This window comes from Rattus norvegicus, chromosome 18 (assembly GCF_036323735.1).
Source record: "Rattus norvegicus strain BN/NHsdMcwi chromosome 18, GRCr8, whole genome shotgun sequence".
NCBI classification, from domain to species: domain Eukaryota; kingdom Metazoa; phylum Chordata; class Mammalia; order Rodentia; family Muridae; genus Rattus; species Rattus norvegicus.
The window spans coordinates 76321162-76333357 of NC_086036.1; the positions used below are offsets into that span (position 1 = coordinate 76321162).

General features: G+C 50.4%; 1 protein-coding gene across 8 annotated transcripts in view; it reads right to left on the reverse strand.

The window, feature by feature from the left end:
- Positions 1–224: 224 nt before the first annotated feature.
- Positions 225–12196, reverse strand: part of Nfatc1 (nuclear factor of activated T-cells 1) — a 109612-nt gene continuing 97640 nt past the window's right edge. For all 8 annotated transcript variants that reach the window (XR_010059534.1, XR_010059532.1, XR_010059533.1 and 5 more), the window contains one exon: positions 225–2058. Coding sequence is in view for 5 of the 8 variants with exons in the window: in NM_001415721.1 (NP_001402650.1) it covers positions 2009–2058 (50 nt within the window). In the remaining 3 variants the exon portion in view is untranslated. The remainder of the gene's footprint in view (positions 2059–12196) is intronic.

Consider the following 12196-nt stretch of genomic DNA (forward strand, 5'->3'; position numbering starts at 1 on the left):
AACACCACCAAACATCCACTCTCTCTCAGGAAGGGCAAGACGACGCACTTCTTCCTGTGTTTAGATGACACAGAAACACCCAGATCCATGTTGCAAAGCACTTGATACAGAGCCCTACATTCGTGTGCGACAAAGACAGAAGCAGAGTGACCCCGCAATCACTGTCACATGACTGTCCAGCAAAAAATAAATAAATAAATAAAAGAAAGAAAGAAAGAAAGAAAGAAAGAAAGAAAAAATACTGTTTTATTAGCTCCATTCCCTAACTATGAAGATAGCTGACACAAATGTCAAACGCTTGCTTTCACATGACAGTCTACTAAGGATGGTTCATGCAACTCCATGATGCTTATAAACACGGGGTACATACAAGAAGCAGGCAGGTGGGAGGCAGCCTGCAGGCGGCCAGGTTCTGTGTGTGCGCGCGAGGCAGGCACGCCTCAGCTCTTCACAATCGTGTGAAAACGTTCGATATGGCTTTCGGACATTTGTCTGTTTTGGTGAGTTGGAAAAGGTAAGCCACCATCGTACAGACGGACATTTTGAAGATGCGTCTTCCTGCGGGGAGAGCTTTTCCTGTCGTTGAGTCCCCCCCGTCTGTCTGTGAGTAACTTGAGGCTTCCACCCACAGGTGCAATTCAGGCTTGTTCCATAAGGGGGCATTAACTCCTAAGGCACCATCATTAAACATGTTTTAATTAAACCATGCTTTTTTTTTTTTTTTTATTTTGGTTATAAGAAATAATAGGTCACTGCTAGTTAACTGTAATAAGCAGCTGATTACACGAAGCCGACACCAGCCTGTCCGTTACCAGTAGCTAATCTGAAAACGCACAATCCACAGACCGCGTATAGAAACACCGTTTTTGGTAATTGTTTCCTTAGATGAAGCAGAGAGCTATAAGGCTGCTGTGAAGTAATCATCTCATAATCGGACAGATATATTACACTCCTTACTCATAACCACTTTCGGATGCTGCCCTTTGGGAGCCGATGGGCATCTGGGCACAGCTCTAGAGTGCTCCGTAACTGCACGAGACAAGAAAAGGCCACCTGCCTGCCAGAGGTGACGGACCCTGGTGGAAGGTGATGGAAGGCAGGGTCTGGACTCCGAGGTGCACTCTCAAGGTGGATACTGGTTATTGCTAACACGGAAGTCCCCGCTGGGCACAGACTGGCCATCACCATCCCCGTCCTTGGACATCTATACATAAATATATGCCTATATGTACATGCATGCAAACACAGGCTCTGTCCTGTAGCGCAGGCAGGCAGGCTTTGTTCTGTCCGGGACCCTGTCTTGGGCTGTTCAACTTCCTTCACTATAGTGCAGCTGGATCAAGAACAAGAACCCCAGCATGCTATTACAGACAAACCTGTGGTTTCAGTCACACAGAGGAGGGGGCTGACTATGAAAGAGGTGCCAAGGTGGCAGGCTGGATGGCCTCTAGAGCGCACTGGATAACGCAGGCGAATTGTGTGGGACAGCCAGAAAAGTTAGAGATAAGCGGGAGGCCACAGCTCGTCAGAATCCAATCGATTAGTACAAAGGAGAGAGCCTCCCAAGGAAGTGTTCTTTAATAGCTTTGGCTCCTACGAATACTCTCGTGGTAGGAAATTCAGTGCACACTTCCATATGCCCTGGTGTGGTGGTTGGACTAAATAAGGCACTTCCAGTGTTTTAATCCAGTGGGCAGGAGGGTCAGGTTTGGGGTCATTCTGCCACACAGTGGGCCAGTGTCTGCCCCTGGCCTCACTGGCCAGCCCTTCTCTTTCCTTGAAATGGTGTTTCTTTCTAGAGGTGCAGTGGGCCCCTCTCCTGCTCCTCCGTCGTTTTGGAGAGCTGTTTCTTCAGACACAAGCTCCCCGCATTCGTTCGGTAAGTTGGGATTTTCTGAGTGGTACCAGATGTGGGTCCAGTTTATCTCATCAAAGTCTCGCTTGCTGAAGCGTGGTTGTCTGCACTGAGCCAGCTCCTCACGGCTTCTGCCAGCTCCAATGTGCTGAATTAGGAGTGGGGGATTGTGCTGGAGAGGTCGTTACGAATGATCTCATTTACTGCAAGAAAACGAGAGAAGAGAGTATTAGGGAAATGGTGCCTTACTGCCAACCTCCAAGTCAGTAGCAGGGGTGCCAACAACCACATTTCTAATGGGTTATATTCCGTCTGTGACGCTTAGATGCCGCAGAACGCCATCTCCGGGACAGGAGTCAACTCCAGGATGTTCCCTAAGTTTGTAAAACAAAACGTTGACACACCGTAACATCTGGACTGTGCTCAGCGGCCGGGGGGGGGGGGTAGAGGGACCTACTATGGCCGAGGGCCTCCCTTTGTTTGGGGCATTTCATCTGTTTTTCTGAAGAGGGTCAAGTCACGCTGGCCCCCACAAGCCAGTGGTGGCCACTGTCAGTGTGTGATTTTTGGCAGACGGACAGGAAATGAGAGAAGTTAGGGAAGGCCATCGCCAGCAAACAGCACAACATCCCTCCCTCTCCACCCTGCCTCTCTGCCCAGCCACCTGATCCACAGGGAGATAGGAAATGTCACTGGGCTGGGCGGCTGTCACCACGTTCCATTTTTCTAACAGAGTTTGAAGGCAGGGCACCCACGCTGACGTCACGGAACCGCCTGGGCTTCCCTTCCCCATGGGCTGGAGCCCCCGCCTGTACCTAGATAAGCCCCTGGAGCTCACCCTCGGAGGCCCCAGCCTGTCTGAGGACGCTTCCTGGAGCCATCAGGGGGCGTGCGTTTCATCGCCACTCCCTTCCCTAAGCTGCCTTTCAACACCCCTTCCTCAGCAATAGTTTTAAGAATAACAATAATAAAACTCAGTTGGGGGAACCAGGAACTGTGTCATGAGAACTGATAGCAGGAGGAGGCCTGGCGGGCACACGGAGCTCAGCTCTCTCGAAGGGGCTGCCTGGCAACTACGAGGCTCCCTACAGCAGGGCCACTGCCACTCCAGGATGCCCCGGTGGGTTTGCTATTCCTGGGACTGTTCCCTCCAAAAGTCACACTTACAAATAAGAACCATGGCTGCTTCCTGGTCAGCTTCTTGCAGGGGTAGGGAGGCGGCGGGTATCCCTGGGCCCCTCTGTGGAGCTCCAGGATTGATCCTTGACCACAGCACCGAGAACCCTGTGGAGAGGGCCCACCCTTTGGTGTGGAAAATACCAGAAGGTAGGCACACTCCCTCTGGCCCTGTGGCTTCTCAGCCACTAATGAGGAATAACAAGGCCCAGGTGCTCACAGGCTGGTCTGGGACCAGCAATCAGGACTCAACTTGTCCCTGGAGTGCGCCCTGGGAGCTCCTTAGCTACCAGCATTTTCCATGATACTGGAGTGTGGGTGCTGGGCGGCTGCATAGCCCTGAGAAGCAGCTAGGCTGCAGGGACCCCAGGAGGACTAAGCACTGTCTGCTCAGTGCAGTACAAGCCGCAGTCACAGGTCTCTCCGGAGTCCCTCCTGAGTCCACGCTTTCTCGCTTTCTTGTCGGTCTCTTGCCAACCTCTTCAGGCTGAGCTTCATGTTTGGATCACCAGCGTAAGTCGGGGATCCCCAGCATTAAGAGGCATTTAGCTAGCCCTTCCACGAGCGCAGTCCTCCTGGAGGAGGCGCCTGTCTAGTTTATACTCTACTTCTTCAGAGTCAAATCAAAGAAAAGTTGACCAAGAAAGACCACGAATTTCATTTCTCTAGGTTTTTGTTTGTTTGTTTGTTTGTTTGTTTGTTTTTTGCTTCAAGGTGAAAAGGGGCTTGCCTGAAATTAGGATTTCTCGGGGCCTAGTTATAAGGGCCTACTTGATGAAGCACGGAGCTCTGCGCAGAGGCTCTCTGTGTGAAGGCGGAGACAAGCCACAGCAAACTCCACTGTGCCACACCCATCTTTGTTCCGGTGACAGACAGCTTGGTCTGACTGCTAGGGAGTCCCATGTGTCTCACACGGTCCCCAAGCCTTGAGTGCATTAGGGCTCTGTGTGGTCATTGCCCAGACTGGGTTCCCAGGTAGGGGCAGAGTTAGGACAAGCACTCTCTGTCACCTGGGGCTCTGGACTGGTGACTGTCTCTGGGCGGCAGGTGGACATGTGGGGCTGGGAAAGATGTCTGCCGAGTGTGAAATGGCAAGACTAGGAGAAGAGCCACCATTCCAAGGCAGAAGCGATTCTATGGGCTCCAGATATGTTCTAACTGGACTCAGTGAGAGAAGCCAGACATCATTCAAACACATCACACAGAGAGAACCGGCATTGTATTTAAGTTGTAGGATAGATGGGACAACAGACGGATTCTCCTGTTAGCAGTGCTTCATGATGAGGAGGAGACTGGAGGGTAGTAACGAGGGAGGGAGGTGTGAAGAGGAATGTTGAGACAAACAAGGAAAGCCTGAGGTGTAGTGATGAGAAAGGAGGGATCTGAGGAGTGATGGTGGTGAGGAGGAGAGCCAGCAAGGCATGAGGAGCAGCAAGATTGGAGAGCCAGGGCTGGGGCAGGGCTCAGAGAGGAGGTGTATTTCCTGCTCAAGCATGAAGACTGGAGTTCAAATCCCCAGCATAGCACACTCATGTTAAAGAGCCAGGTGTGGCTGGCTGCACACTGTGTAACCCCAGCACACAGTGTGGGGTACGGGGTCAGGAAGATCACAGGGGCTGGTTGATTGCCAGTCTAGGTCAGGTTCAATGGGACCCTGTTTCAAGGGGTAAGGTGGAGATGAAGAGGGATACCCAAATCTTCCTCTGGCCTTTACACATGCCAGAGGCATGCACCCACACATACATCTTTGTCTCTGTCTGTCTCTCTCTCTGTATGCCTGTCTTTCTGTCACTCTTTCACACACACACACACACACACACACACACACACACCCTTGTCTTTCTCTGTCTCTCTGTTTTTCTCTCTGTCTCTCTGTCTCTGTCTGTCTCTCTGTCCTCCTCTCTCTGTCTCTCTTGTACACACATATCCATCTTTCTCTCTCTCTCTGTCTTCCTCCCTCCTTCCCTCCCTCCCTCCCTTTCTCTGTCTCTCTCTCCCTTCCACACATACACATATATATATCTTTGTCTCTCTCTGTCTGCCTCTGTCTCTCTCTCTCTCTCTCTCTCTCTCACTCTCTCTCTCTCTCACACACACACACACATATACACACATATATATATATGTTTGTCTCTGTGTCTTTCTGTCTCTCTCTCACATACACACACATCTTTGTTTCTCTATGTCTCTCTCTGTCTCTGTCTCTGTCTCTCTCTCTCTCACACACACACACACACACACACACTCAAGGATGACGGAGGAGGAATGTTGCTGACGAGAGAAAGGAGTCTGAGAAACACAAATATATAAGACATAAGGAGCTCTGAGGAACAAAGACAAATTAAGAGAGAAGCCTGGGGGATCTAACAATGGGAGGAGGGAACCCTGAGGAGTAACTGTGTGGCCTGAGGTAAATGATGGGTGACCTATGAGAGATATTTGAGTAGTAACAATTAGGCAAAAAGAAGGTCCAAAAAGCAGTCACAATGGATGGGAGTTCTGAGGGATCCCTATATGTGGATGGTCAGACATTGAGCAAAGCAACCAAGAATCTTGCAGTTACTCATGGGCCTGACAAGACCACAAGAAATTGCTTTAAAGGTAAAAGAGGAAGAAACATGAGGTGTGGGCTTCCCCCTGCTGCCCACTGGGGCACCTGAGCCTCAGAGGGAGAGCCCTACTGAGAGACGGGAAATTACTCAGTGGTCGACAGCCACACGGGTCCCCAGCTGGAGGCAGCAGTAGGCTGCCAAATGTCTACTGGGCTGTCTTAGTCTTGTTTGGGGCTAAACCCTGAGTTCTGAGGAGAGCTCAAGGCCTGTTGCCTGTGCACCTGTTGTATGCATTCAGGTCACTGACTACCTTCCCTGCCTCGACGCTTGTGACTAGAAATACATCCCACTGTTTCCCAGACGTGTCATGTCCAGTTAGGATGATGAAGCTCCACAAGCAAAAACATCCCTCAGTGTAAGATTTCCCCCCAAAGCTGCCTACGGGACTGAGTAGGAATACCTGCTTTCTAGAGGCATTCCACACTGCTGGGAGAGATATTCCTGCAACCGTGAAATGCCACACAACTATTTATAAAACATGCCTGCGAAGTCACCTGAACTTCCACTTCATAAGTGGGTAAGGGACACACTGAGGTGGCGTAGTTAACAGATGGCTGACCAGTGACTGATCCCCCTCCCCACTCTTCCCCTGGCCGGCGACTGACCCCCATATTCTTTTCCTGTCCCCACTTTCTTTTCCATGAGGTCACCACCTGGGTCCCTGTCGGCCCACGTATCCCCTGGCTCTGCTGGTTCCTCTGGGGTGGCTTTCTCTCTGATACAGCTGTGATGATGACACCCACGGGTTCCCACCGTGTCCTCTCCACTGATAATTTCCATCTTCCTGTTCAGCGTTTCCACTGACACGAAGGCTTCTCTTTATAGAGGTGTTGTGAACTGCAGGTGACATGTGACCCTTACGACTTGCCTGAAAGAGGAACCTCTGCTCACTTAGTCAGATGTCCCTTACAGGATGTGGCGAACTGTTAGACCACAATTCAATTTAATAAGCAAGAAGGTTTTTTCCCTTATTTTTGATTTTTCTCTAAAATTCTCCTAAGATGGAAACTATTGCTTTTTTTTCTCTCTCTCTCTCCCTCTAAAGTATGCGTGTGGCACTTTAAATTGGTACAATAACCCAGGATGTGCCCACAGGGTGTGTGTCCCTACGAATCACATCTACACGCCCACACTCGCACCCTCCCCCGGCGTGCATGCCTGGAATTGAGTTAAAACAGAAAGTCAGCAATTTTTTTTTTCAAGTATGAAAACTTAAAAGAGTTGAAAGTACAAGCATAGCGCTCTGCTGCGCTGGTAGCACCTGTAAAACTTAATGGCGTCCTGAGCCTTGCACAGAGGCTTCTCCGCTAGCCACTCGCAAGCTGTGCCAGTCACCAGCAAGGCAGAAAGTCCTCCCCAAGTGAGGCAGAATCCTCCCCAAGCGAGACTCCTGTGCTTGGGTGCAGCTAGTGCCTCCTTTTTTACTATAGAGCACTCTCGGGTACCCAAGAGGGGCAGATCTTTGGTCCCTTGTGGTTTTTGTGTAACTTCAGAGAAGCCTGTAAACCAACCAGTCTTCCCAAGTGCAGACACATGGTGGCCTCTAGCTGGGCCTCTGAAGGAGAAAGGTTTTAGGTAAAGTCTCTTGGCACTTCATGAATTCTTGGTTTCCAGAATCGACTGAGGATCTTAGGCGAACCTTTAAGGAATGAACAATGATTTTGGCCATCACTTATTTACCTTTTGTGGAGTCTAGGCTCCCTCTGTATGGGGTGGGGGCAGGGGTCCTTGCAGTAATCATAGGAGGGAAAAGGGCTGATATTGAAGTAACCAGTTCTGTTATGGAGAGACTCTAAAGAAGTTCAACTGGGAGTCGTTGGCCTTTGTTCTCTGGCAGCCAGTGAAGACGCTATGGCCTACGGAGCCTGGTGCCTCCCACAGCCCACAGAGTCCCACCAGCTCTCCCCTCCTGCTGCCCCTGTTCCTGCTGCAAAGTCCACAGGGTTAGATGAGAATGTTAAAATTACACTGCACTAGGAAACTCAGGAGAAGCCTGCTGAGAAAGGGATAAAGAGCAAAGAGCTCTGTGATCCTGTGGCTCCCAACTCTCCCTCTCTCTCTCTCTCTCTCTCTCTCTCTCTCTCTCTCTCTCTCTCTCTCTCACCATCCCCCATCTTTAACTTGCAGAGCTCCCCAGGGCACAGAGTTCCGGCCTCTGAGGCCAGGCTTCTATTTACCTCCTTTCCCTGCTAACTGCATCTCTCAAACTGGAACAAAGCAATGTACTTCCTCCACCGTGCCCCACTGCCAGCTCACGGTGAGCACTGGCCTCTGATGGGCTAAAAAGCTGGGTCCGTTGGTTTGTTTTAGTCAGCTCTCTGGTACTTAGGTCCAAGGTGGGCAGATTGGGGTAAGTAATCAAAGGACCCCGCATAAGCCTGAGCTGTCAAACAGCCCTGGAGTCAGTATCTCTCTTCTATTGGGCAGGCAGCCAGCAAACAAATTCTCCCCAGAGATGCAGGTAGTTTAAATCGGTGCTGGGGAGAAAATATGTTGCCGGCATCCTCTCTCATAAACTTCATTCGCACTGCAGTAGTGTGGAGGGGTTAGGTCTTGGCGGGTAACTCTTGGGCATGAACGGTCGGTCAGGATGAGTTGAGGGAAGCTTTAAAAGAAGGTCCCCACTGCACAGGATTCCCAACGTTTCTCCCCCTTCTCAGTGGGAACACCTCTGACTCCTGCTTCCTTTTAAACATTGACATCTTCCAATCCTGCCCTTTGAGGGCTCAACCTCCTCCACCTCTCACACCTCAACAACAGCCCTGCAAACTGACAACGACACGTATGTGTCTGTCTGCGGTGGGACTCCTCCGAGAGGTAGCTGGGGGCTGCCCCAGAAAGTAATTGTCCCAGAGAGAAACCTGGGACCTGAAGCCTAGCTCATCACCAAGAGGCAGGTGACCAGAATAGGGGTACAAAAGGTCCTAGGAGGAGGGTGATGCCTTAAGCCCACCTTATGCCTGTGAGAAAATACCCCAGCATGGTTCGCAGAAAGCACAACCCTTCCACATATTTCCTGGGAGCACCTACAGGCTAGTTGGGGCCCTCACTCAAATGTGAGCAACTTGTGGGAGAATCCAAGACCTTTCTTCAGGAAACCCACCCTTGGCCTGGGAAAATGGCGATGGGAGGTGTGGCAGTAAAGACGACAGCTGGCACTAGGCTCTCCCAATTATTTTTTAAGTGTCCTTCAGTCATCTAATGGAGAAATGGGCCCTAAGTAAACGTCTCCAATCAGGGGTGATGGCTGCCTGCTTCCACTAAGAGCACCTTGCCTCGCCTCCCTACTAACTCAACTAATGTCCCCAAGTGCCCACCATGTATGGGATGACCAACTCATGAGGCTCATCTTGTGTGGCTCCCGGGAGTTCTATGTCACTATGATTCTTACTTTGAAGATAAAGCCAAGTGGTTGGGCTGGCTGGAAAGCAAGGACAGGTGGGAAGCAGCCCATGGGTGTGGGAGCTCCCAGTCTGTCTTAGGATGAGTGGTTGTGACTCCCTTAGGGAATATAAGTATTTTCCAGGTTTCTATAGGAGAAAATGATGGTGTGTGCCCACTGCACTCATCCAAGCCCTCGGCTGTGACAGTCAAAGGGTGCTAGTGTTTTCTGACGAATTTTCTATTCACTGAGTGTCAGGGGGAAGGCGGAAAAGCCCCGGCGGCGGATTGGAAGTCACAAGGTCTGAATCGAATGCAAAGCAGAACGGAACCGCACTCCACAGCCAAGTCTGTGCACAGGGCTCAAAATGGCCGCCCAAAGGTCATGCGACCTCCCCTTGGGCTTGGGTATGCTATCCTCCAGGTTCCTAGCAGTGTGTGTGTGTGTGTGTGTGTGTGTGTGTGTGTGTGTGTGTGTGTTGGTTATCAGAGCAAACATCCATGGTTGGTTTTTCAGGTCAGTGCTAAGGTTAGCATTGTAAGGCTCTTTCTCATCAGATGCAGCCATGAGATCTGAGCAACCTGGGAAAATGGTGGTTTGGCAGAGCTCTACCTGGCCACCCACATGCCCACATGTTCCACTCGTCCCTCTTTCTCGGTGGGACTGTCTGAGGCAGAGCAGTGACCCAAGCACGTTAAGAGGCCAGTTGAATACCACCGCACTGGGGAGGGGGCCGCCCTCAGCCTGGGGAATGAGGAACCGGGAAAGACAGGTAAAAATATCTTTGGTGATATTCAGATGCCTGGTTCTCATTCTTAGACACTAGATTCAAACTGGAAGAATTAGACTTCTGGTTCAACGACTTCAGCTCAGGTAATGGCGTTACTTTCATACTTAGAACGTTTAATAAACACAGATAAGGGCCCCACTTTTAAAAACAAAACAAAACACCACGGTTACCTAAAAACCTTTCTCAGCTAACGCAGACACTGCTCGCTTAGTGACACGAAACCGGCCCCTTCAGCAGTCAAGTTGGCTCCAACATGATAAGGACCTGTGACCATAGTCTCAGGAACCCACCGCACACACCCAGGACCCTCAGCAAGGGCTGCCTGCAGGCTCCTTCTTCTCTCAAGAGAGGGCTTCCCTCAGAGCTTTGCCTTCATCCATGGACCCCCACATTAGGCCACTGGGGGATCCCGTGGACCATCCCCCGTGGGTTGAGCCACTGCCTAAATAAACACACACCACAAAAGCAACGGCTACTTGCACAAAAGCAACGGCTACTTGCAGACTCCGTTCTCCTCTGAGGGACAGAAAAATGCATGTTTCCCCCAGACTTCAAGCCATTGAGAATATTTTTATTTTTAAGGGAAGCCAAAATAACTTTTTGTAAAGAGTGAAACCAAACAGGAAGGGCATTCTCTCCCGTTCCTATGACTAAAAGATAATTACGAAAAGTATTCGTTAACCTTCCCAGAAAATGCACCTTGAGCTAAAACCTGTAGCTAAACTTAGACTCGGAGCCTAAGAGGAGAGCGGTTTAGGTGAGCAGAACCAGAAATACCTAAGGCTGAGTTCAGTTCTTAAAAAACTAACCTCTAAGAACCGCCTTGTATTGGCCACCTTGGACGCTTACAATGCGATGGTTCATGGAATGAGAGGTGGCGATGGCGGTTGAAACCCTTAGTGAACACATGTTTCCGTTGCCTTAACTTCCACTTCCAGGGGCACGATGCGTGCATTTGCCTCTCTGTGTTCTCAGTGAGCCGCTGGGTGAAGAGCTCTTGGTGTTTCCAGATACTATATGTACAGACTCTGGTCTTACATGAGGAACTGCATTGCATAGGAGCTAAGGAAGGGGATGCCTTGTGAACTAGAGGTCAGAGGACAGGAAGCAGTGTTTTTCCCACTGTCCGCATATGAGTGCCATCCAGGGGGTGGCTTGGGCCTATGCTCCTAGAATTTTTAGATTTCTCAAGAAGGCACAGCCTCCCAGAATAGTGGTTCTCAACCTGTGGGCCAAGACCCCTTTGGGGGTTGTTGTATCAGCTCTCCTGCGCGTCAGACCTTCACCTTGCGAGTTAGCAACATTAGCAAAATTACAGTTAAGAGGTAGCAACCAAGTAAATGTATGGTTTGGGGCCACCGCAATGGGAAGAACCGTATTAAAGGGTCACAGCACTGGAAAGGTTGAGTCAGTCTACTGACTCCTTCACAAGTACACACTCAGATCAGCCATCGTCCTGTGTCCAGCAGCCTGCATGCCCATGACTGCCCAGCGGCCGAGCCTGTGCTGTGCCTGTGAACCAGGCTGGGGACATGTTATCAGTACAGGTGTCACAACCACCTCAGCTTGGAGAATGCATGCTTCCGGCGTGTCCGAATGTGGCCCGAGCTTCTGTTTTTCTCAAAGTTGCTTCGGGAAGCAGTCAAAGTAGCACAGCTTCTCGACTTTCATTAAAAAGCGGGCGCTCGTCTTCCCTCGGTGTCCTGCACCTATCTCGGCCTCCACTTATTTTTATCTTTTAATCATAATAAGCCACCGCCACGGGGCTTGCTATTTTTGGAAGGGGAGAGAGGGACAGCGGAAGGACGAGTGACAACAAGTCACGGTTTTAATAAAACATGACCCTCCACCTGGAGCCCAGCTCGCGCTGAGGGGCGGGTGCTGCTGCTACACGGGACTGTCAGCCGTTAAGACGGAATGATTTTCCTACCGTAGGTAGCCTGCTTCCCTATTTAGCCTGAAAACTCCGGAGCACGCAGACAGCAGTGTGGAAACTCCAGCGGGGCTGGCCACGTGGCGGGAGATTCCACAGGCCTGGCCATCCAGCTGATGCAGGCTGGAGAATGTTTCCATGTCATCTGCGCTGCTATTTTATCCGTGCCAAACTCCATTCAGCAATTACTCAACGGCATCATTAAACCACCAACGAGCCCTTCTTTTTTTTTTTTTCCTTCCAGGGCTTTCCTTGTGTTGTTAGAAAACACAAACTCTATCTCCCCAAATTATGAAATTGCCATTTAGCAGAATTAACGGGATTAAAATGGGAAACAAAAAAAGTTTAAGTAAAACGAAAGCCCTGAAGAACAACCAGCGTTTTTCCACTTTGGCTTCTTCAAATTGCTCTGGCTTGTCCAGCACGGGCCAGGGTCTTAGTGCAAAGA